The following is a 27,030-nucleotide window of genomic DNA, read 5'->3' as shown; positions in this document are numbered from 1 at the left end:
GTTAAGAAGGACAGCGTCAGCGCAGCACTAATGACTTGCGCGACAGCTGCATCAATACACAAAAGATAAACAGAACACCAAGTTCCTTCTCGTGCCTCCGCTGTCCCCACCAATCAATGGCCGCGTTTCCTCCACGTGTATGAGCCGAACTCGAAGGTGATTGGTTGTCGTTGCCCACGTGACATGCTGCGCTATCGCGGCCGGCCGCCAGCATCACGTTAGTCTCCGTTCACGCTCCTGGGTGTGGGAGGGGGATAGTTTGCGTCATATAAATGCAAAGATTATACTAATACAAAAGCTACGTAAACATAAAGGCTGTATTTCACTGTTTTTACGTGCACGGTCTCTCGTGGGAGTGTAAAAGCAGTTACGATTGATTTCTGCGTCTGCACGCGTCCTGTTTCGTGCGTTATTGTTTGTGCCAAACGAAAATACACAATTTAATTTAGTATCGCTTTCTCATCTGTACATGATCATGCACCTCGGTGTGACGACCACTAATACAACAATACCCGGAGAATGAGCGGCTGCGGAGCGGAGTAGCGCAGCGAAAGCATGCTGCTGGCCTTATCCGGAGGTCGATAGCTCGAAACCCCCCTCTGCTACATTAACGAGTTTCTCCTTTTAAAATGTACAAAAAAATGAATAAATGTGCACTCTCTACGCCGCACCTTGTGCTTCATCTGTTTTCTTGTTGTTGTTTTAATAAAAGATCAAATATGCCACGTAGTCCATAGGCCGGGGGATGTTGTACCAGTCACAGAGCGGTAATCAGCGCTACATTGTTGTCATCATACCATGTGAAAAGCCTTGAACAAAGGCGTCCGCGACATCCCTTGTACTGTATATAGTTACTGTACTTTGTACAGGTACAGTGAGTAACACTAAAATGACAGTAAAGTAAACAAATGATCATGTCTGATACATTTTACTTATTATTGGGTACTAGACACAAACAAGGAGAATACAACTTTAAGTTTACTAAGTCTAAGCCACTATTATTTATATAATTATACAACTGGTACCTTATTCACGAATATTAAGGGTGGTTTGAACATACGTTGAGGGACCAGAAAACCTTGCGCAATAGGCACCGCTGGGATTCGAACCCAGGATCTCCTGTTTACTAGACAGGCACTTTAACCAACTAAGCCACGGCGCCACACACTTATTCTTTTGAAAGGGGATAAGGATACAAGATCAACTGAATTGTTTTAGGTACGAAACGTATATACGACTATAATATAAATAATCTACTGTATTTTTCCCACACATATCCTAATTTCTAGTATCCACTTATCCGATTGTCTCATTTATCTGATTTATTATTAACCTATGCAAACTGATTACATTATTATTCAAAATACCCTGGTTTTATAGAGCAGGTCAAATACATGACAGTTTGTATTTGTATGGATTGGCTTGCCTGTGTCGGTGTAGCCCATCCTTTCATATACACATCTGCGGAAGTGCGCAGCTGCCGCGCAGCTCTGCTGCCCTCGAAAATCTTTTATTGTTTCACTTCATTTTGCAGCGTTTCATTCAGCGGGTTGAACAGCAACAGAACAAAAAAAAAAAAAAAATATCGTAACAAATACCAGTGCATCATGGCGGACGAGCAAGAAATTATGTGCAAATTAGAAAGCATCAAAGAAATAAGGTAATTTCCGCCTTGTGCGTAAATCTGTCTATAAATATCGAAGTAATGCCGAGTCGAGAAGTGAAGCGGACAGACGTCTTTTCTATTCGGAGAAACGGCGATAAACGTTCTTCATTTCTTCGTGTGGGAAGTAAGGTCTCTCTGTAGACATGTAGAAAAGGTAATGTTTTTGGAAGCAGTGAGTGTTTTTATCACGGCGTTTTGGGAGAGGCGCTCCGGACGCGGCCGTTTCGCTCGACGGCGGTCCGATAATAATAAATAAATATGAGTCAGTTTTGGGAAAGACGGCCGGCGGCGGAGAGAAAGTGCTGGAAACCGGCGTTTCGCACACAAACAAAAACCCTCAAACCAGCGTCTTATTCGTGCGTTTCAACAGTACAGTAATTATTTTTAGCTGTTGGTTTGGGTAGGAGATCATGTGTTCTTAAGTGAAATGCCATACATTTCCATTATAACTGGAAATATTAGTCTAATAATTAGAATGAATAAAAATGCTTCAGCCCTGTATTTACCATTCATTGTAGATGCTGACAACCAATAGATGATAAAAAAATACAATACTTGGATAATGTGAAAACAATAGATAAAATAATGTAATTGAAAGCCTTGTTGTTTCCTTGTGGAGAATCACTGTTAGAATTAGGAGCAGTTGAAACCCCAAGCACAGTTTTTAGAGGTGCCTTTGTGTACAAAGAGCTCCTGAGATGCTGGTAGTTGTACGTTGTAGGGAGTCTTAGCCGTCTTTCAGGTGTCCGGGGTCAGGGATGTCTTCACCAGGCTCTTTGTTTACTTAGTGCTTTCCCCTAAATTGGGATGGAACGAGTCCCATTGAAGAGCAACGATTATGCTTCGGTTCCGATCGATTGATTGGTCGGTCGTGTCGCCTCGCCTCCTCATCTAGGAACAAGACCATTCAGATGGAGAAGATCAAGTCGAGACTGAAGTCCGAGTTCGAGGCGCTGGAGTCGGAGGAGAAGCACCTGAAGGAGTACAAGCAGGAAATGGACCTCCTGCTGCAGGAGAAGATGGCCCACGTGGAGGAGCTGCGACTCATCCATGCCGACATCAACGTGGTCCGTATTTACGGGGAGGCCTCGCTTACTGTTTGTAGATGGACTTGGAGTGGAAGCTCACAAATGGTGGCTTATACCAAAAAGTAATCCGTGATATGGATTTGTACTTTTTTTCTTTATAGAGATATGTACAAGTTAATGTCAATAAAGATGTATGTGAAGCAGCAGCAATTAGTTTGCAGGGTTAGTCCAGCTGCTGCGGTACCTTGTGCCCCTAATGTGTCACTGTTTTTGGGGTTTTTTTTTTTTTTTTTTTTTTTTTTTTTTGTTCTCCCGTTTGCAATGTGTTGTGTTCACATGTCTGCTCACCTGTGGTCCTCCAGATGGAGAACACCATAAAGCAGTCTGAGAATGACCTGAACAAGCTGCTGGAGTCCACTCGGCGCCTCCACGAAGAGTACAAGCCCCTGAAGGAGCATGTGGATGCGCTGAGGATGACGCTGGGTCTGCAGAGGCTGCCAGACCTGTGCGAGGAAGAGGAGAAGCTGTCGCTGGAGTGAGTCCGTCCTGGCTGGCGCGACCCGATCCACATAGTTCTCTGCATCTGCATATGGGTCTCCGGACATACCTGATCTTAACCCCATGAGTGAGATTGGTTTGTGCTGAAGAACGTAGTGCTCTGTCAATCATAACTATCTGAAGGCTTCTGTTAAAATATGTGTAGTGTTATTAGGTCTCGTTTAGGTTCAAGTGGATGTAAATGTTTTCTTCTAAATGTTCTGGCTTTCAGATGTCTGAAATTTCAAACATACATATGGAATTTTCAGTCTTTTACACGTCACGGTATTTTTAACACTGAAACGCAGTTATGGCAACTATATCCTGAGTTTCTGGTGCTCCCAGTCACCAGCTGATTAATCGATTGAGATCTATCTGTGTTATTGAGAAGTGCACACTATAAGCTTGTCGAATAGTAAGCGGGACTAGAATCACGTGTGAGCGGTGCTTTCTTTGCTTTCTGCTTCTCGCAGTTACTTTGAGAAGCAGAAAGCGGAATGGCAGACGGAACCCCAGGAGCCCCCCATCCCAGAGTCTCTGGCGGCCGCCGCTGCTGCCGCCCAGCAGCTCCAGGCCGCCAGGAAGCAGGACGCCAGACAGACGGCCACCTTCAGGCAACAGCCCCCGCCCATGAAGGTGAGCGGTCCCGTGCACACAGACAGGGCTGAATCACACTGCCTGAGGACGGGGGGGGTGGGGATTAGTCAAGATGATGTGGCCTCATCTCCAGTGCTGTGTTTGCAATAACACAATTATGAAAAGGTATTGCAGTCAGAAATTGGTACCAAGTCTACAGCTTTAATATCATCAGTCCCAGGTATGGTCAGTCAGAGTTTTAATATCATCAGTCATTTTAAAAAAAAAAAAAAAAAAAATGTTTCTGCATTATGATACAGCAAGTTGTTTTGTTGTAATTGTGAAAATAAATTTACATTCATTCATTTAGTAGACCCTTGTCTCCAAAGCAACATACATCTCAGAGAATAATACAAAAGCTGGATAATATATAATCTTTATCGTCTATCATCTGTATTCATCTTGAAGATGAGTAGTTATTCGTGTGTGTGTGTGTGTGTGTATATATATGTATATGTGTATGTATGTATGTATGTATGTGAATAATATATTCCTATGTGAAGAAAATATATTTGTTTTGATGTTTTTTGCTGAAGGGACTTGATTTTTTTCTAAACTACTTAGAATTATTCACCCATTTATGGTGCAGAGTAATTGTTACTTTCAGTTCAGGGTAGGTGTTGTGATCAAGGGTAGTAGTATAGGCATGTGACTCGAACCTGGGTCTTTGGAGTCCACAGTGGTTGCTCTATCCACTAGACCACCTGCTGCACCTTAAGTGTTTGTTCAGCCATACTGGAAAGCTTTTAGCTAAGATAGCTTTCGTTTACATCTGTAGGGTTGGGATATTATAGATTATGCTTTTAATAAAATTTTGTCAGTCTGATTCTCCCTCCTCTTTTCCTTTTGGAGGGAATGGTCCTTCCCTTAATGTTGACAAGCCATCTTTTGCTGTAGGCGTGTCTATCGTGCCACCAGCAAATCCACCGCAACGCCCCTATTTGTCCTCTGTGCAAAGCCAAGAGCCGTTCGAGGAACCCCAAGAAACCAAAGAGGAAGCCAGACGAATGACGAGAGGCACGGATAGCTACCGCTTTAGGACTTTTATTTTAATCTAAAATATATGCAGTTATGTGTGATGTAAGCACAAACTTCTAATTATTTTTTAACTGGAGGTGTTTTTTTTTTTTTTTTTGAACAGTGTTAACATTTTTCTTTTATACATTGCCTGAATAGGTATATGTGCTTTTGGCTTAAATGAAATGGCCACACAAGGTTCAGAAGGCATTACTTTAACTTACCACATAGCTAATTGTAATTGTGTTTAGGACTATATTTTGTGCTGTGTGATATATGTGCTATGTTTCCCTGTTGGAGTGTGTGGTGGTACTTGAGTTTACTTGTGCAAATGGGGGGGAGGGGGAGCATACATTACCAGTGATGATGTACTCTAGCGACAGCATCGTATTATAAGGATTTTGTGAAGTAAGAATTTCATTCATTTCAGCATATGAAATATTTTTAGTATCCCTCATGTCTGTACATTGTGATCCTGGCTGCTCAATTCATAATATACTGAGGGTTCATTAAAAATCTGTTCATGACCTCCTGACGACCCAGCAAAAAAAAGGTTTTAGATTTATTTCTGGGATTTCTAGAAAGTTCTTCCCCAAAATGTAGTATAATTTCAAAGGCATAGAATGTCTTTGATAAGGTGCATTAGAACTTAAGGCATTATAGCACGAATAGACTGGTAGAGATGGATTGTCCTCTTGAGTGGACAAAAATGATTGATGTGTCTCAGGAGGACATACCCTGGAACTGAATGCAACAGACCACATATTGCACTTTATGTTGGTGAGCATGCTTTTCAAAGTTATTGAGCAGAAGTCACATTTCTTGGGTTTGCTGTGTTATAAAAGGGATTGATTTGGTTTACCACAGTGTGATACCTAAGAATCTGTTTTTACAGCAATGATACTGGCGTATGTAATAACATTCACCAGCATAGCTTTTACTAAAGACTTCATAAGGTCTTTTTCAAGTTTCATTTACTCATGAGAATATTTTTTAAATTAGTGAAATACCTTAATGGTTATTAGCATCAATCTGCTTTTTTTCAATGGAACAAGAGATCCAGATCTGCTCTTTGCAGTTGAAAAATTACAGTTTAAATATATTGTGACCTTTAATAATTGGGAATAAGGTTCCACACTTGTCTAAAGAGTTAAACTTGTTGTAAAGTACTCAGATGAATGTTAATGGTAATTAATGCTGTTGTTTAGTTTTCTCTACCATTTAATATACTGGCATATGTGTATTCATAAGATCCCTCTTTTCTGTGTTCACAAATATTGCTTACATTTTCACTTGAATTTTGACAGCCCGTAGAGCAAGATCATAAAGTGTTAAATATTTGTGTATTTGTGCCCGGACCCCTTTTCAAATGTGATTTTATTTTTTTTTTTTTTGTTTTTTTTTTAAATAATTTTTCCGCATTAATGGTTAAATATGTAACAACTAAGGTTGTAGTATTTTGATTTCTATTTCATGTCAAATATTTGTACATTATTGCCTTGGTTTTTATAAATAAATGTGTGATTGCCGTGGTGAACAAGTTAAGTCCATGTTTTCTGTTACTTCAAAATCATTTCTCAGTAGTGTTTGTGTCAAAGTGACCTCTGTTTCAGGTGAAAATTGTGCTTAATCGGGTTTATTGTTCCTTTTTTGTAGTCGTCATACTTTATGTAGTTGATTCCTTGGTCTGAAGGGACTTACAGAGTTACCTTTATATGAGGTAAAAAGTTCTTAGAAAGTTGCAAGAGCAGTTGTCCAGTTTCTTTTCTAATGCCAAGACTTACAGTAGCTCCCAGAGTTAGTAATAATTATCATTCATAATAATGTTAATTGTTAGTAGTGATATTGCACAGTAATAAATCCTGATTTGAAACCCTTCAGCTCATAAATTTAGAAAAAATTTGCATTACCAGCTTGTATGATCACAGTTAAACGGTGTTTCTGTACCTTGGAGGCAGAGCTCAGAGCAGCATCATGACTTGTAACTGATAACTGAGAATGTGTGTTCAATAAATTGATCAGACAACCACAATCAGTTACATTCTACAGATGACTGACATTTTTTCCTCCTGAAATTACAAACCTTGTTATTAAAGCATGGTAAAAATGCTGGAAAACACTTCTATTCCCCTATTACACTAATACGATTCGACACAAAGGGGCACTAACAGCTTTCTTTATTCCAAAAAAAATCAAGAAGTATGTTCAGTAACTAACAAAGAGAAATAGAGATGATGAATAAGCACAAGCTGCTTTGCTGTGTATCTCATGTAGGATCCTGGTGTTCCATGTATCCCATAAAATACTATCAGACCATTTGTACTGAACTATAGGCTGATTTTTACAATAATCTTATTTATATGTGGATGTCATGATTATTCCACCCCCTCCCTCAACTTTGTGTATGGTTGTTTATTGTCATGCCATTATTTAACACCATCCATTCATATTTGTGAGTGAGAACAGCTTTGCAGAAAGTTCCATGGGACTTGAGTGTCACCAGTACAGTAAATGTCATTGTATGGAAGTAATTACCAGGAAAGACATTACTCTAGCTCTACTGTCATTAATCATTCTAGAACCTTCATCTAATTGAAATATGTATATGTTTTCAGGAGCCAGATAAATAATGTTCTGTTTGGCAATGTACACACAGGCTTATTCTGTAAACATAACTGAAATATAATTATGAGGCGTCTTCATGTAAATGGTCAGAGTTAAAATGTTCACACACACTGTCTGAACCGCTTGATCCATATGGGGTCGCAGGGAGCCAGAGCCTAACCTGGCAATACAGGGCATAAGGCCGGAGGGGGAGGGGACACACCCAGGACGGGACGCCGGGATGCCAGTCCGCAACAAAGCACCCCAAGCAGGACTCAAACCCAGCGGAGAGCAGGACCTGGTTCAACCCACTGCGCCACCACGCCTCCCTTTTAAAATGTTCACACACACACACACACACACACACACACACACACACACACACACACACACACACACACACACACACACACACACACACACAGAGAGAGCAGGGTACACCCTGGACAGGACTGTACACCCATGCATTATAACACTACAACACACACAGAGACACAATTTAGAGTCACCAGTTTACCTGAAATGTCTGTTTGGACTGTGGGAGGAAACCAGAGCACCTGGAGGAAACCTGGGCAAATGTGAAGAGAACACACAAATTCCATGCAGACTGAGCCAAACTGGAACTCACATCCAAACCCGCAGCCTAGGAGCTTTGAGGCACTAGTACTACCCGCTGTCCCGCTGTGCCCTCCCTAACTTACAAGTGTTCCTTTAAAAACAATGTGCTGAACTCTAGACTTACTAACGTATGACAGATGTGTGCAAACTCAAACCAGCACTCTTTGCTGCAGCATCAGCATCTGCAAATATGCAACTTTCCGCAGATTTCACACCGACTGCATTCCATTGACCCAACTAGGAGTAATGGCAGAACTACGAAGCCCACAAAACGGCGACATTCAAAATCAGGCCCATTCATCACTGCTCATCACTCATCGTAATTCTGAAGATGACACCTTCTCACCTTTTATGTCATTTAATTGTTTGGGCAATATAAACCTAGAGTGTGGACGCTGTTTCCTCCGATTCACACTTTTCTTGCAGTTGGTTAATCTACGTGTCCAGCAGAGTGTCTTTGCATGCAGAAAACAGTCGTTCACCCACGGCTCCAGAATTCATCTTCGCCAAACGCCCGTGCAGGACGTGGCCTTTACTTTTTTATGGATGCCTTGAGGGGGGGGCGTGGTGGTGCAGTGGGTTTGACTGGGTCCTCCTCTCCAGTGGGTCTGGGGTTTGAGTCCCACTTGGGGTGCCTTGCGCCGGACTGGTGTCCAGTCCTAGGTGTGTCCCCTCCCTCTCCTGCCTTATGCCCTGTGTTGCTAGGTAGGCTCCGGTTCCCTGCGACCCCGTATGGGACAAGCGGCTCAGACGGTGTGTGTGTGTGTGTGTGTGTGTGTGTGTGTGTGTGTGTGTGTGTGTGTGTGTGTGTGTGTGGGGATGGATGGATGGATGCCTTGAGCCACAAGAAGGTGTTTAGAGGGAGACAGCTCTTTTGGATATCTCTTCTATTTGGGTGAATGAAATCAGTTTTGCACAGCAGGTCTGACACTTTTCAGCCTTCGTCGTACTCATGAAGTATTATGTAACAAACTAACAGGTCTACTCCTACTCCACGGTTACTAGTTTGTGGAACAAAATTCAGTCAGTCAGAGCCTGGGAAAGAGGACAGCAGGTGGCGTCGTGGTTAGAGCCTGTACGTTTGCACTCAGAGGGTCCAGTCTAAGTGCAATACACTTGATCAAGGTAAATTCCCTGAAATGATGCAGTAAAAATGACCTTGCGCTACAGTAATTAAGAAGCTTAACACTCTAATGAAGTCAGCTAAACACATTATTGTAGTAACCACAGTAACATTTTAACTACCGAAATCATGTGGTTGTATACAGCTGCAGGTTTTCTTATGTTTTAGTATATTTACCATATGTGATGATAAAATGCATATTTAACATTCTTATGATGTCTCCATTGAATGTCCTTTCAGAAGCAGAGTATGAAATACAAAAAAAAATCATGCAACATACAACAAGCCTGATTTCCTGTGACTGAATCTCATGGAAGTTATTACTGCGGTGTTAGAACAAAATGCTAAACTAAATAGTATCCACTGTTTGGGATGAAACATTAATGCATTTTAAAGTTTACTCCATGTTTCATCCTAAAATTAAGATTTAAATACACAACCAGGTAAGCTGTTTAGAATTATGGCACATAAATGTATTATCTGAATTATAAAATAATTGGCAACAAGAATGGTTTAAAACTTTATCAAAATGTTGATTTAGCTCAATCTATAAAATGCATGTTTTCGAAGGTTTTTTCCCCGACACCAGTACGGTTCCCACAAAAGGTCAGCTTTAGCAAATTCCCAGGTCTTTAATAATGTCTATCTGTGAAAAAGATTTACTGCTTCAAAAACAGCATTATTGTTCATGTAAGGTCTAATATATAAAGCAGGCTTTCAAATGTGATTTTTATTAAAAATAAAACCCTATGTTCTTGTCCTGCGGATGTAATGCATGACTTCCTTTCCAGTGATAGCACATAATGGTGCTCCTAATGCATTTTCTGACCCAGGCTGGTTTTGCATATATTAAAAATATTTTTTGGCAGGAAATTGAAGTCTATATCTAGATATATATCTAGTTTAAAAAAACGTTTTTATATTTAGCTATACTAGCCAATAATGAATTACTCACAATCGACAATAGTTTAAAATACAATTACAGTAAATATATGTATAAGCACATAAGAGTGATTTCTGTTTCGTGATCGCAAAGGGCCAGAATCTCCTTAGGAATCATTTATGAAATGTTTCTCACTTTCAAATCATTTTTTTTTTTAAATTAAACAATTATTATTTATAGAGGGGTGCGGTGGCGCAGTGGGTTGGACCGCAGTCCTGCTCTCCGGTGGGTCTGGGGTTCGAGTCCTGCTTGGGGTGCCTTGTGACGGACTGGCGTCCTGTCCTGGGTTTTTCTCCTTCCCCCTCCAGCCTTACGCTCTGTGTTGCCGGGTAGGCTCCGGTTCCCCGTGACCCCGTATGGGACAAGCGGTTCTGAAAATGTGTGTGTATTATTTATAGAAGAACAAAGTAAAATGACGATTGGATTGTCACAAGGACACATACAGTGCCTAAGCATAGATTGTGGGTATGAAGGATTGTCACCTGCCACATATTCCATTGCTTCTTTAGTCAGTTTCTTTTGTAGATTGTCCGTCTCTCTCAATTCTTTTTTTTCTGACAAAAACTCCGTGCTGTATTAGAATTCACAGAATTCTCCGGCTCCTTCTTTCAGAATAATCTCCAAGACACCAAACAACCTTGTTTCAAACCCGGAGGTTCTACAGAAATACGCTTCTGTCAGCTTCCACTTCATGTTTCCTGAACTGTATTTCTCCTCTAAATGCTAATCATGCTTGACTCATTCATGGAATTAACTGAGCATGCCACCCATACACTGCGGTCAAAGGTGTGTGAGGAGGGTGTCCTGCACATGGACTTAAATTGATTTGCTTCCTGCCTTTACGACTACTTCTGTCCAATCACTTGGTAATAGTCTTACTTGGTCTGTCAGAACTTTTGCACTGGTGTTCCCCTAAGCTCTGTCCTTGGAACCTTGCAGTTTTCATGAAAAAAATGAATAATTTGGTTTGGCTTATCTATACATTCCTTTTTACTTGTCTTACAGTAAAAGTCTCCTACACATTTTCCCTCTTTCCTCTGCAATACAATTTGGTCTGTCTGGGCCAATATATTCTTTAGTTATAGAATAACTAAATTGACAATCCTTGTAAACTTCTCTATTGGCATAATCAGCTCAGATGGTTACTTTTAAGACTGAAAGAAATGATATCATTACTGAATTGTCAATCTGTCATAGAAGAACCTGTATTTTTAAAAGTGCATGCAGAGTCTGCATAGACAGGAAGAAAGAACAAGAAAAGTAAACCTTGGTGACCACTGATTATTGATCTGAATGAGATTCAGGCCATCTGATATTACTGGCATGCTAATTTTTCTTTTATATATTGTAACTTGCTAAAATAATTCAGTTTTATAGACTAATTGTAGATTGTGAATGGAAGATTTGAAAATCATCTGAAAAAAGGAGTAGCAGATGATAGCCGGAAAGTATTCTAGGTGGTGGATGAAAGGTGTAGTAGATGGTCTATGGTAGGATTGGTAGATGGTAGATAGAAAGAGTGGATAGTGGATGGAAGGAGTGGTAGATGGTGGAAGGAAGAACTAGTAGATCGGGGTTGGACGATGTGATATATGGTGGACAGAAGGAATAGTGAATGGATGATAGAACGTATGGCATGGAAAATTTCTAAAGATGGAGGTTAGAGACCTTGAGGCCTGATCAGCATCCCCAGGGGAGCACTAATGGTTTGCAGGCATAGGCAGACAGCTACAGAAACAAGTCAGAAGTTGCACTTTTTTAGACGTAATTGGTCACGAACTTTAAAAACAACTTTGGCCTTCAAAGGCTGCAAGGAGTATTGATTCAATGGCCAGCTCTAAGCCATTATTTCAATAATAAGTCATTTCACCTGGTGTTCTATGACTAATTCACTCAACAACATCTCAAAATAGCCCAAAAGAACTGCTGGACTGTAACACTCATGAAGAGAAATTGCTCACCCTTACCTTAGCCCAACAATGATTGACTGTGCGAAACACTGATGATGCAAAGTCATTCAAATGAAAAAATAACGTAACATTAGAACACCGCTGACCTGACGAATGCTGTCAGCCAATCAAGCGCATCATTTCAGTTGACGGAGAAATACCACTGTATTCCTACTTCGTCTTGCAGCTTAAGTGTAGCTGGGATTTGTTGAAAAAAGGCTTTTTTACAATAAAATGGGAAATATGACCATCATGTCAGCTATATCAAGACTTATTCAGGAACTTATTAGTCTTCAGAGTGGGAGCCTCACCATCCATGGCAGTCTGCAACAACTTGCTGAAGCCCCTTCCCCAGAGCCACCAGAGCATTTATGATTTCTGCATTCGTTACGGTTCAGTAGTGCCATATCTGGGTTCTAGTGGGTTAGGGAGAAAGTAGAAGGCAGGATGAAGCTGAGCACTTTCTAGCCCTTTGTGAGATGTTTGTTTTTATACAGACAATATACTGCTGTACCAGCCCGTTGAGCTTTGGTTCACTGCACTATAATCCACTGCAAGGATTTTATAAAATGTTTGTTGACCTTTTTGCTGTTCCAATGTATCGGATAATTGTTGTACAAGAACGCAAGATATAATAGCTTCCAATGTTCAGCATTTAGTCAGGGCACAACTAAATTGTTTTATTATAGTATTTATACTGCAGATTCCATGTACAAGATACGTTGAAATGGTTCATAGGAAATAGATGTTGAAGGACAGGTTAACAAGAGCTGCTAGGCAATAATATATTGTAGCAGGGATAGCCGCATGGTCAGGGCCAAGGTACCACTCAACAGGTTTAACCAACAAAAACGGGCTGATTAAAATCTTAAAGAACAAAAACAGCCCCATGTTGTGCAAAAGACAATAACAAAACCTTGCCTTCTCCCAACAACCCTCCCAAACAGTCTTCAGTCAAACAGGACCCCCAAGGTCTTCAGCCCAGCTGCTTTAATAATCCTCCATCATGTCTCTTAAGTAGGTGCAGCCGGCCTTCATCATTCCCTTAGGGCAGGGGCAGGTCCTTGGGAGCTGTCCATCTTTCACCCGCCCACCAATTCACAATATAAAATCTGAATAGAAAAACTGAGGATGAGGATACAGAGTACCTGATGTATAGTGCCAGGCAAAAGTTTGAGTACATTTTGGCAACCTGGATAACACTTGCATGGGATTAACTGGACAGAAGAGGGAAAGTGAAACAAGAGGGTGTCCTACATCTCTTTGAACTACTTCAGAAGAGCTGGGGAGACACAGTGGATCCTTTCCTGATAAAACTTGCTAAATCTGCAAGCCTTATAAAACTGATTTAAAGCCTTGGCCTTTACTTCACCGCATAATGTTCCTTCGCATCAGTAGGATCAGCAGAAACACATTCAGCTGCAACACTTATTGATCTTTCTGTTCATCTAATAATCTCAGCCCCCACTCTGTAGCACGTAAGAAACAGTGCCATTTGTTTCACATTAATTTTCCTGCAGTCCCCTCGTATATCTTCCTGATGTGTCTTCTGGCTACTCTCTTCTAAGGTAAGGCAGACTTATCTGAAGGTTTGAACAGATGATGTCCATCCTATTTTTGACAATCTGGTACCTCTTTTTTCCACCGTTGCCACACTTTTTCGTATAGTTCCCAGAAGCGTAAGCAAACAATTTGATAATACAGTTTATGACTGTAATTTCACAACAAAATACATTTAGTTAATATTGCTTACTGTCATTACAATGTGGGTGACAAAGAGGCACAGCCGGTAGCGTTGTCACAGCGCCTGGGCTGTTTCGGCATAGGTTCTGATCTGGTTTAGGCTGTATGGAGTTTGCATGTTCACCCTCTGTGTGCGTGGGTTTCCTCTGGGTGCTCTGGTTTCTTCCCATAGTCCTAGGATGTGCAGTTTAGGTGAACTGGCAACACTGGATTACTTGTAATATGTGAATGAGTGGGTGTGTGTGACTAACTTGTGATGGACTGGTGTCCTGCCCAGAGTGTTTCCCCTAGCCTTGCACCTAGTGATTCCGTGACAGACTCCAGAGCACTGCGACTTGATCAGGACAAGAAGTTCATGAAAGTGGATGAATGTTATTATAATGTCTACCACCATAATTTATAATGGTCTTTTGCTGTATGCAATCACAGTCAAGGACATTACTTGAGTTTTTGTGTTCAACTGTAATTCCACAGTTAAATGACTAGCCACTTTGATGCCACACGTTGAACCGTAGTGGGAGTGTTTTACAGCGGGTTCCACATTTCTCCTGCCATGCAATTCATATCCACAGGATGGTGCTGTATGTCTTGTGGGTTTTAACCAACCGCCTGTCCCTGTTATATGTGCTGCCATTTTGATTGCCCAAGGTGAAAATACAATTAAACGCAAATGATTTGCTGCTGCTTTCCCAAATATGAGTTGCTGTGTTTTTATGCTTTTCACTGCTCATTCCCACATATACTGGTAAATCAGCAACTGGAAATCATAAGAATAAAGAATCAATTTAATTCAATCCATTGAGAATTCACCTACTAACAGATTTACATTTCCTTTCTGGTCACTAACGTAAGATATCAGATACAACACACATGTGTCATGAAAAGAAAAATAAATGCCACTCTTTGTGCACATTGTCAGAATAGCTACGATATGAATTACATATGATAGCTGAGCTCTAGAAGGGGGGTGTGGTGGTGCTGTGGTGTGGTGGGCTTACCTGGTGCCCTCTGTGTGGTGGGTCTGGGGTTTGAGCCCTGCTTGGGGTGCCTTGCAATGGAGTGGCGTCCCATCCAGGGTGTGTCCCCTCCCCCCTTGGCACTGTGCCCTGCAGTGCCTGGTAAGGCTCCGGCTTGCCGTGAGCCTGCTTGGGACAAGAGGCTGTTGACAATAGATGGAGTTGGGCAGCATGTGGTTAAACAGGGTATAGTTTAGTGGAGAAAAATCTGTCCATCAATAGAACAGTAAAATAACACTCAGATGCAAAACGAATTCAGAAAATTACTGGCTCATTCTGTAATTGCTTCATTCCCTATTTTGGTGTGATGAACAACATCGTGGACAGACATTTTCATATTCAGCAGGACTGTCACCTCCAGGTCCCCTGTTTGAATCCCCCTTTCTTTTACAGCACCCTTGAGCACGATACGCATTTAAAATTGTTCCACTAAACATACCCCCTATATAAATGGATATATAATTATAATAAGTAGCTAATTTTTGTCCAAACCTGGCAACAAAAGCTGCCTTTGAAGAAGTACCAGCTAAATGAAGGTCAACAAAACAGGTAAATCGAGGCCTATGTCAATACAGTCTGAACTGCAGTCGGTCAATATCACATTGATAAGTTATGCACAGAGTGGCAATTATGATGTTCTAAGCACACAAATATAAAGGTGAAGATGCTCCATGCAAGAATATATTATAACGCTTATATTACTTATCAAAGATCAAGGGAACAGTGGATCGCTCATAAGACTGTACATACTGTACATAAGACTGTATAAACAATTTGCCGGTAAGAGGCAACAGAGATGTCTGAACGACTTGAAAGAAGAGGACGGAAAATATTCTCATCATTAGAACGACATCTTCTCTTAGCACCTCCGGTAATTAGTCCTTGGAGGGAGTGTTGCTTGCTTCTCTTCAGCTGGCTGGAGAGGTGCCGAGAAATGAGTCCCATGATTTGCGTGCCTCTGATAAGGAAGAAGACGGGCTAAAACAAGAAAGTGTGTCAACAGATCAAACAGCAGCAAAGTTTGAGCCGCAAAGTCATTTCCATACAGCCCGCGGAAGATGCTTCCCCGGAAGATCACGGTGACTGCCGGAGCGTAGACTTCGGCAATCCCAGTCGTCTGAAGTTAAATTCCCCACATTTTTTCTTTGCATTTCTTTATGTTGGGTGCGATTTGCATGGAAAGCGGCCTTTCGATGGCATTCCATTTTGAACAACAGTCCCCGCAACGTGCCCAAAGTGGGACTCTTTTCTGCTGTTCCTAAGGAGCTCATGAAGGTGCGATGACTTGTAGGGGTGTTGCTGGGACAGGGTTTAAGTAACCACTTCATACTGTACTGTTCTACAGCCATAAATCGCCAGCCTTATGTCAAGAGAGCCACAGTGCACGGATATTTGTTAGGGCTTAATCTAAAACATTTCGTTTCAGCGTTGATCTCAGTATATTTATTTAATTTGTTTCTAAATTCTGTAACATGTGAAGAGTGACAAAATCAATGTAACTCAAGAGTCTGCAAGTGGTGTTCATCTGTAACTTTTTCCCTAGCAATTTGGTTTGCATACTGTAGTACTTTGATTTTTACTTCTTTTATGCAGCAGGGTAACGGTTCGTGAAGCAGCTCAGCACAAGTACCTTGATCAAGGGTACTAGAGAAGGAGCAGAGGTTTGAACCCAAGGAAACTGATTGCAAGGTGACAGTGCTAACTACTACGTCACCTGCAGTGCCACTACTGCACTGTTGCAAACCTCAGCATGTTTACTCTGTGAAGGACCTACAACAAAGTCCCCCACATAAAATATACCATATGAATATAGAATTAAATGTATACGTAGGTAAATATTACATTGAAATGCTAACATATAAAGAGTGACAATCGGGAAATTCAAAGGACACAGATATAAAAGTGAAAAATGCACCTATATATGTAACATGTGCAGGTCTGGCCTTAGCAACTGCAGGGTCCAGTTTGGACCATTTTGGTGGGGCCTCTTGGAATAAAATTATTTCAGAAAAGATATCTATATTTATTATAATCAACCATCCAATTTCAATAACTGCTTGTCCTGAGCAGGATGGGGGTGAACCAGAGCCTATACTGGAAGCAATGAGCACAAAACTGAGGAAGAGTACATGCTGGATGTGACACCAGCCCATCACAGGGTAGCCCCCCAACACACAAAGGGCAATTTTAGACAGATCAGTTGTCCTGAACAACATGTCTATGGACAGGAAACTCATGCAGACACAGAGCTAACATGTGAACTCCACAGACTGAGAGGGGATCAAATCCACATTTTCTCACATAACCTATAGGTGCTGTGAGGCACGGCCGTGCCACCCAATATCTTATGTTACTGTTAAAATATTTTTATATTCATTATATTATATTTTGACATAAAACATGTTAAAACAGAAGGACAAATAAATCTTCCTTGTTTTCTGTTTCTGTTCTGTAAACGATTTCAAAACGTTGTTTTTTGCTTTGTGGCACACTGCGAACAGTATTGCAAGACTGCAGACTCTGTCTTGGAGCTATCATTGAACTTGGGTGAGATCTGATCAATTTTCATTTGGAAATACTCCTTCCGACTGATGCCTCTGTGACTGGTATTGTCAAAAATATGAGTAGAGCACACTGTCTTTTGTCCCATCGGGCCAAATAGGTTCAACTGGCCTAAGGCCGAACCTGCATTTGTGTTTTGATCTGCAAGGCCAGGTTTCAGATGTAGAAAGTGTACATCAAGTTATTACCAGATAAGCATGGTCGTAAGAAATACACTTTGTTCATAAACAATGAGCACCATTTCTGCCTGCGATGTTCTTGTGTTTTCTTCCAAACCATAGGCACAGAAGAAGCCACAGGCTGACTTGCAATGAAATGCAATACTTGGGTAAGAGTTATGAAACAGAAAGTCTCGCTATCCCCAAGGCAAGTTCCCATGTTGCACAACTTGAGTTTTCCTTTATTTTGGATCAGTCCCAAGAAACATGGACTCCCCTTCTACCTGCTTCTTTCTTCTTCCACACTTCCCTGTGTCCAGCGAGCAAAATCTATGTGAACAAACGTGTACTTTCACTTAGCAGTTACAAAAGAGCACTTTGGACTAGCCACCCACATATTTACATTTAACTGATGCCCCCCGCCCAGAGCAACTTAGAATCTTAAGCCACTTACAACATTTTACCCACTTGTACAGAAGGGTAATTCTTCCTGGGGCAATTCAGGGCAAGTACCTTACTCAGGGGTACTGTAACAGGTAGTGGGATTTGAACCAGCCACCTCTGAGTCCTTAAGCAGCTCTAACCATGATGTGAGCTGTTACCGCCCACTCTAGCTAAAGAGGGAATGTCCGGTGTGGACCATAAAATATAATTCCTTGCCAGGTATGTAAGTGTAATCAGCCCACATTCTGCAACTAAAAAAAAATAATGTGGGTTGTGGTTGGAAAAAAATGGTGTGGGGGGCCAATCAAACTTTTTTTTGTTGAAGGTTTTTTGATTGGTTCAATGAAGCCCACTAAGCTAGTATCCTATTACAATTACAGAATAAACATATATGGAAGTGCAGGAAATGGCTTTATGTTTAAAACCTAGGTGAGGTGTCCAGGGGAACATCCTATATAGATTCACTGGACATTTACTCCGAAACTAAAAGCTCTCAGTTCAAGTCCTCGTGGCGCACTACTGTTGCAACCTTCAATTAAGAGCATAACTGGAATATGTTCCGATTAATATTTCCTGCTATGTCAATAGAAGAAACTGTTAAACTGTTTAGATAAAACAACTGTTTAGGTTGTACCAGGATCTACCCTGTCCCATTGCCTCCACATAAACTCTGGACCACAAGCAGATGAAGACAGTGGATGAACTGAAGGAAGGATGCATGGTTGGGTAAAACGCGCTGGCAAAGAAACAACAGTACAATAAACCATTTTTCTCAGACAAATATTTGTGCCAAAGCCATTTGGGTTTCGGGTTCCAGATGCCTTGCTCAGGGACACAGCTCTGGGAGTTGAGCTGAACCTCCTCACAAGCTTATTCACCACTGAACACCACTGTGCAAGAATATGCGGCACATATCCCTACATCAGTGTGGCTAGAAGTCCTTCTCAGTGGTGGTGACGCCGTCTCACAAAGCAGAAGAGGTTAGCTGCTGAAAAGGGACCTGGAATATCATTACCCCAGAGGTAAACAAGGATGCTTTATGAAGAAATAGTGCAATTCTTGCTATTAGAAAAATGAGCAATTTAAGTTTTCATCGTCATACCTCTGATTTTTATCACTAGTTGCTTGGTTTTTTTTGTAATATGTCAACATTTAAAATAAGATCTAATTACAGTTGAGAAATATGCATACCAACTGCTGTTGTTATTGATTTAATGCCAGCATGTTTTTAAAATAATTGTGTAAATATCCATATTCTAGCAGTGTTTAACATATATGATGTCTTGAATGTTTTACCTAGTGGGGTTTTATTTATTCATTGCGTTGCCACATTTCTTCAGAGCAACTTACAACATTAAGCTATTTAACCATTGACATCGCTGGGCAATTTTACTGTAGTAATTCAGGGTAAGTACCCTGCTGAAGGATACTGAAACAAGAGGTAGGATTTAAACCTGTAACATTCACATGGAAAGGTAACAGTGCTGCCCACAACACAACCTCCTCACCTTCAGTAAGAATCACAATTTCTTGGACTTAGAATATTGCTAAAATGTATATTATTTATTTTTTTAAAAAAGTTCTTATGTTAGTTAATTGCAGTTATTAACTATGGCATAATAAATCCATAGTAAATAAGCAATTGATTTATTAATACTAACTTTATTTTGTCTCAGACTGGTAATTCGTATGTATAATACAATGAAATGAAATTGTCACACACAATGGACAGCTGTGTGTAATCTCTGCTCTACTTTACAAAGGATTTTTTGTAATCTGAAAAATGGCCCTCTTTACATTTAATTTAGTTTAATTTGTGAAAACAAATAACTGTGGTGTTTCAACATTTCCTTGATCCGTGCAGCAGAAAATATATGGGAAAATGGTGCAGAAGTGATTTGGTGGCGCACAGGGGTTTGTACAAAAATAAAAGCTCAAAACAAAGATGTCACAAGAAACCGGAGGCAAAGACATCAATAGATTACAAATGATGCGTATCACTCCGTGTTTGTACTCTGCACTGTTCGTGCTGTTGCTGTTTCAACTATCTGACATAGAAAATGTTAACATATTCATTAGCGATGCGCAATCACATTCACTTCCGTTGCTGCAAGAATAAGCAATGAAAAGTCTAATTATCAACCAAAATGGATGCAACGCGTTCAAAGGTTTACCAAAGTACATGTGTCAGGCACTATGCTTTACAAGAGCACCGAGAAAAGGTCATACATAAAAATAGAACCTCGGTGTTGCAGGCAAAATAAAATTGCACAAGAAAAACCAGGAATGCTGTGAGACCAGAATCGAGACCCGCAGCTCCTGAAAATCCGGCATTATATTTGCATTTGCTGGTAATTTATTGCGAATTTACACATCATACTGTATAGCAGTTTAGTATTTCAACATTAAATTAGTGCTTTCAAGAGTTGGGTCAGTGTGGATAGAACATTGTATAAAATTCAGCTCCATTCCACATCAATGAAAGAACAAGATTAATCAGACAGAGAAAATGATATTCTACTGTTAGGCAACCAGAGCAGCCATTGATGAAACATCCACTGGGGAATATAACATTCACAGAGAACTTGTAAAAATATTTATTTATACATTTCTGGACAAATGACTATTATCTGTTAATCTAATCAATCACACACACACACACACATTTTCAGAACCGCTTGTCCCATACAGGGTCACGGGGAACCGGAGCCTACCCGGCAACACAGGGCGTAAGGCCAGAGGGGGAGGGGACACACCCAGGACGGGACGCCAGTCCGTCGCAAGGCACCCCAAGCGGGACTCGAACCCCAGACCCACTGGAGAGCAGGACCGTGGTCCAACCCACTGCGCCACCGCGCCCCCCTCTAATCAATCATTTAGTTAAATATGACTTTGTTCCATTGTTAGAATGTGCTACAGCGGACATCTTTTCAGGTGGCATGTTGGTGATGGCAAACAATGTGGTTAACAGATTCTCCTAATTAACCTGGAGGAGTCGATCAAACCGTGGTCTCAAAGGGGTTGATGTGACAGTGAGTGCAAGGCCGACATGCTGATTTGAGTAATTACTCCTCACATGGGGGTTGAAGGGTTAGGTGGATCGATAGACAGTGTCTGAATACTAATTGACTCAGGGTGCACTTGCAGCATTGGAAGAGGGTATTTACTGCTCTCGGTCAAGTCCTCTCTGGGGCTTATTCTTATACGGTGCTTCTATTAGTCCAGCCTAGAGCCAGCCAAGCCACTAGAGATCTTTCTTTGTTGGGAGACTGTTCACCCCCAGTCGAAAGTTCGAGTACACAATTACTGGGAACGACCTTTGTTTCAGTTCTGCATTCAATTAACGCTGTTGATAAGGAAATAAGCCATCGCATCTTCCTAGGCCACCAGAGATGTAAGACACTTGTGAATTGCTTTGCTTTCGCTCTTCGGTCCAGTTCGTCCCGTACAGGTCCTGCCCAGGTTGCCCACGTGTACTCAAACTTCTGATGTGTACTATATGTGCAGGAACCACAGCAGAATTTAAGGCTACCTAACAATGAAAATCTGTTTTTAAGGTATTATTCTGAAAAGTAAAGGATTATGTAACTAGAATAATTGAAAGCAAAATAATGAAAGCTAGCAGTCGCACTTCAGGGATGGCAGTTTATAAATGCTGCAATGTGTTTGTCACAAAGGAACCCACAACAATGGTTATGACTCAATATCTAAGCAACTGCTTTTTTGCCTTTCCCCATGGACCGCCGCACAGTGACAACTGGTGACAGCTGCACCACTTGGCTAAAACCCTCTGGTTAACCTGTAACTTCACTGTGTTCAGAAATGGAGTAAGATCTAGTACTGCGATACTAATACAGCGTAATGCTGCCATAAGTGGCCCTTCAGATTGCAGAGTATAAGTGGAGCTTGGCCTGTCGTGGGGAAGAGGTGGCCGCATGGGCAAGATCAAGGCACAAAACAGCAGAGTTTCAGCAAAAACAGGTTGATTTTAAACCAAAAGAACAAAACCAACAAACCAAAGCAGACCTCTTTTGAACAGCAACAGTACCAAAACCCAAATTCATTGAAAAAAAAAAAACAGACAAACTTCCCTCACCATTGCGCTCTCCAAAATACCACCCCAAAACTCTTCAGGCCAGCTGCCTTTGTAGTCCTTCTGTTAAGGCCCTTAAGTGTCAGCAGCCAGCCTTCATTATTTATTTATGGCAAGGACAGGTCCCTGGGAGCTGTCCTTCTTGCTTCTCCAGTCCTTCTGCTCTGGTTGGACCTCTCCACCGGCTCACAGCAGCAAAAACATTAAATGGAAGGTTTTCTTTCAGTAACATCTCAGTATCAAATTTTAAAATGGAAAAACACCATCACACACACTTTTTAGGTTTATGTCACAACAACTTCATGAAACTTGTTGCCAATCCAACGTCAACAATCACTTCTCCCGAGCAGGGTCGCGGCAAGCCGGAGCCTATCCCAGAGGTACAGGGCGCAGGGCTGCAGAGGGAAGAGAAACAACCTGGAGAGGACGCCAGTCCATCACAGAGCACCCCAAGCAGGATTCGAACCTCGGACCTGCCACAGAGCGGGCACTGGCCAAACCCACCGCATGACCACACCCCCCCTTATCACAAATCAATAAGTAAAATATGAAGTAAAGTTATCTTATACCATGTTTTTACAACAATGTTACAATAACAAGTACAAGCCGAGACCTGAGTCAAAGCTTTATTCGCTATTTTTATTATTTATCTCTGAAAGACTTGTGTCTGTGCATGAAAAGTTATTTTGCCTAGGAGAAGTGGGCTCAAAGACTTGCGAGGAAAACAGCAAAGTAAAGAAACACATTTGTCATCATTTATCATCATTTATCCAGGCTTTGGTAGCGTTCCTTAACATTTGCCAATAAGGATCTATTTCTCCAGAGGGTATTCTCTGAAAAAGAGGAAGGCTGAATGTAACACGTATTCAGGACCGGAATACATGTTCAGTGGAGGGAAAATCAATCGTGCTGTAAATAATAATCACTGCTACAATACGGAGACAAACAATAAGGAATCAAATGACACAGAAGCCACTCTCCTTGGGAGTGAGATCTGTCTCTCTTGATTTACCATTTAACTGACAGCGAGCATTTTCTTTTTATTAGCAACATAAAAACAGGAACAGCAATAGTTTATGAATATATCCACATTCACCATATATCACAAATATACAGTGACACAGTCTGCTATACATATATATATATGAATACATATTAGATATATATAAATATAATATATAATGTGTTGTCATATATGTGACATTAATTGCGATACTTGTGATCAGATATCATTATCCGAGAAGTCCATTGTCCAAAGAGGTGTCCAGCATTCATATGAGTTTTCATAGAGATTAAAAGCTAATTTTTCTTTTATTTAGGAAACTGATCCTTTGGGTTATCCATGTACCACAACATTCAGGTATAGACCCCTCAGCAAAATACTAGTACAGCAAACACTTCTCACAGGCATTACATGACCAGAAGAATTAAGTTTTGTTTTGGATAAAGCAGAAATAGTAACCCACAGCATAGCTACAAAACACCATGTGGTTTGCATGTTTCAGAATTTGCATTACTATGTAGAAACGTCCTGGGATTTGATTAAGAGGATGGGCCATGATTTTTCCAGCGAGCATAGAAATTGTGCTCGGCAAACAGCTCGTTGATTCTTTGTTCGATAACAGGTATATGCTAACTCTTGCTTGCATTCATTTGTGTGGCATGCTAAATGAAGCTTTATTCAAGCTGTTGTGAGTTGTTTGACAGGTGAGGCAATTCCTTTGTCTCCCGTCCTTTTTCAGAGCTGTTTTGAGCATCGTGTTGAGATGAAATGTCAACCCCCCCCCCCATCCCAGGACTAATGAAGAATGATTCACATTGAGGGCTTAATTCACTGTGTGTCTCACCACATCACTCTTTTTGTCAGCGGGCAGAGCTAATATACGTTCCATGGCGCTGGTGTTTGGACCAGCTATTATAATGGATCTTGTAATAAAGCTGCCATGGGAGAAGCAAAATACAAATGCTGCACCTCGGCTATTGTATCTGGCAATGGAAAACATCCCTTAGCATTATCTGAATAGTTGCGAAATAACTTTGCATTCAAGTTTTTCCTAAATACACTAAAGTTCATTTAATGTGCATATGCAACATTTTTAATGCAGCATTTGCAATGAGTACTGTACACCCCAGACATTTAGATTATTTTAGGAAAGTTAATTGGCCCTGTTGTTTCTATGTGCAATGGCTTTGCGAGCTGAAATCATAAGCTGCCTATTGTGTATGTGATTTGTGTTCATATTATTTCATAACGGGGTGGTTTAAAATTAGAATACCTTTCCTTAACACCCACAGATAAAAAAGAGAACTCGAAAAGCAGCCTCGGGTTCAAGACAGAGAGTAGAAAATTGTCGCTAAGTGTCTAATTAAAGGTGTTCCATTACGGAATGAAATGGTTTCCACGGCAACAGTACAGGATGCTCAAATGGCAAAGATGAAGAGTGCCAGCATGCAGCGGAGATGTGTTTAGCATATGGTGGGCTTTGCCAGCCTCGTTGGAATGCCGATGACTCTCATGTGGCCATCAGTGGAGTGACAAAACCCTCACAGCGATCAGTTTGATAATGTGTGTAGGAGAACGCTTGTTATATAAAGGTTTCTTAAGCCCACAAAGTGAACTGAGACTTTTAAATTGTGGAGTTTACTGGCAGAAACGGCAACACTGACCACCCCTTTGCTCTCCGAATTCCCCAAGACTATGTCTCATAAACCATTTCTTTCACTTTATGCTTCTGAGTTTCTTTAAGCACCTCTATAAGGAGTTCTGAAATACAGATGGTATATGTACTCATGTACAAGGTTTCCCACCACCGTCCCTCAAGAAACACCTCCAACGTATTTAATGCTCAAGAAAATTCTAAGGGTGATGTAAAGAAAAGAAAAGAAAGGTCGTTTGTAAAGAAACTAATTTTTTTTATTAACATGCTCAGATTTTTTTTGGCAGTTAATCCTGAATATGTACTGTATTTAGGAAAGGAGCTCTTTTACTAACAGGCTGCCATCAAATAATAAGTTTGTTCAAAACCCAAACCAGTTTAAATTGCCCACCCCGTCGAGGCTTTTCTTTGACATCGTACAGCTTCTTTCCTCCATTGGTAGACATGTAAGAGTCGGCAGCAGGCGGCGTAGTGATTCGAGCTGCCACCCTGCACTCGAAGGGCCTCGATCAAGGTACTCACCCTTAAAGGACACCGTAAAAACTACCCAGTTGTATAAACTGGCAAATAATTATAAGTAGCTAAATACACACACCTGACATTTTAATTTGCTTTGGAGGAAAGTGTGCGCTAAACGAACAAACAACCTAGATTTTTTCTGCTGTACGGCATTTGATCATGAATGAGGCTGATATAATTTTAGACCAAAGGGATGAAATTTATGAATTGTGCTGGAAATCATCTAACCACTGGTCATTTTCTAAAAAGCCTGAGTCCATTTTTAAAAAGATGAGAGAGAGAGAGAGAGAGAGAGAGAGAGAGAGAGAAAGGGAGAGAGAGAGCGAGAGAAAGGGAGAGAGAGAGAGGGAGCACCCCTAAAGAGAGCTGGGAGGGAGGCAAAGAGGGAGAGAAGCAGGAGGTTTCAGTTACACACTGAATGCAGAAGAGACTACAAGCCTATTCATCAATATCTCCATCCCATAAAGACCTAACCCTGCTTTCTTCACACCAGTTTTTCTCCTTCCTTCCAGACTCCACTTTCGCTTTAAGTACAACCGGGAGGCAAAGTGTAAAGACGAATCTCCTCTCCCAGCAATGAAAAACTCAGGTACAGTAAACATTTTCATTACTTTTCACAAATTTGCTTTCATACGTGCGGCAGAATTTGTTCTTTGCCTTTGCATTTTCACTGGACTGGAATGATGAGCCTTGTTATGCACAGAACAGCATTTTAATATAGTGTTGCAGGCAAGAAATGTGCATAAAAGCGTGAAGTGTGAGCAAGTATTTCAGCTCTTGCTAAGTGACAGCTGCTTATATAAAATGTGGAGCCTGAAACAAGAAGATTACAGCCATTCCATTCATACTTAATCATCTGCTCAACAATATTTTCTTCTGTACCTTCATGCAACCGAGTACCTTCTATTGTGCAAGACTGATCCCCACTGTCAATTAATTAGCAGATCAGTCAGAAAAAAGTACCTTCTTTCTATCATGATTTCCAGATTTAATATACAAATAGGCCTGAATAAGTCACTGATATTAACAGTTTCGTTTTCCTTCAGTTTAATTCAAACAATGATAATAAGAAATGAAAAAAGTGATTTTCTTATGAATGCATGCCAACTTGAATCTTAAATGAATGAATCAAGAGATATTACCTGCCTCTACCTGTACCTCTACATGTTTATTCCCACTGTAAATAAACAAAGCAGTGCCCTGGTGAACTTTTCCCAAACCCAGAATGAACGATGGGACATTTTCGTTCTCGTGTTGAAGGATGCCACCGTGAGTGCATCCTCAGGACTACAGCGCGAGAAACATCTCTGCGCCACATGTGCACGTATCACTTGGTACCAGCATTGGGATCCCACTTTTGGCCTGAAATATCAGCAATCTCCCTTTAATTACAAGCCGCTGTGCTAATTACCAAAAATCAGTGCCACCGAAAGCCTGCGAGCCTCACATCTTCACACTCTTCCAAGTGCCAGCAGGGACATTAACTTAAAAGGATCTTAAAAATCATGGCTGATTGCACATTTGGCTGCGTTTCCGCACAAACACGTCCAAGAGCAACAGAAGAAACCGCTGGGAACTGGCATTAATACAGGGGTAATTGCAGGCCTCTCTTAGGGCTAACATATGTAAGTTACTGCTTAAGTAGTTAGGTGGCATGATCACCAACGGCATTATTTTTTTTATCTTGTTTACAGTTGTTTGCATATGCAGAAAATGC

General features: G+C 41.0%; 1 protein-coding gene and 1 non-coding gene across 3 annotated transcripts; one reads left to right on the top strand and one right to left on the bottom strand.

Annotated features, from left to right (window-relative positions):
• Window positions 1–1,088: 1,088 nt before the first annotated feature.
• On the bottom strand, window positions 1,089–1,162 carry trnat-agu (transfer RNA threonine (anticodon AGU)). The gene has a single exon. It is a non-coding gene; the product is annotated as a tRNA-Thr (tRNA).
• Window positions 1,163–1,407: 245 nt separating this feature from the next.
• Window positions 1,408–4,996, top strand: zc4h2 (zinc finger, C4H2 domain containing). 2 transcript variants are annotated; one of them, XM_018728469.2, is made up of 5 exons: window positions 1,408–1,660; window positions 2,562–2,733; window positions 3,057–3,229; window positions 3,705–3,867; window positions 4,765–4,996. In XM_018728469.2, the coding sequence occupies exons 1-5, from the start codon at window positions 1,413–1,415 to the stop codon at window positions 4,876–4,878; spliced, it is 870 nt and encodes a 289-aa protein (XP_018583985.2). In that variant the 5' UTR covers window positions 1,408–1,412; the 3' UTR covers window positions 4,879–4,996. The 2 variants fall into 2 exon arrangements, with proteins under 2 accessions (XP_018583985.2, XP_029113869.1); XM_029258036.1 differs by lacking the exon at window positions 1,408–1,660 and adding an exon at window positions 1,673–1,820.
• The last annotated feature ends 22,034 nt before the right edge of the window (window positions 4,997–27,030 follow it).

This window comes from Scleropages formosus, chromosome 14 (assembly GCF_900964775.1).
Source record: "Scleropages formosus chromosome 14, fSclFor1.1, whole genome shotgun sequence".
Lineage (NCBI taxonomy): Eukaryota > Metazoa > Chordata > Actinopteri > Osteoglossiformes > Osteoglossidae > Scleropages > Scleropages formosus.
The sequence above is the reverse complement of the archived record's forward strand: the minus strand, read 5'-3'. Positions and strand labels throughout refer to the sequence as shown.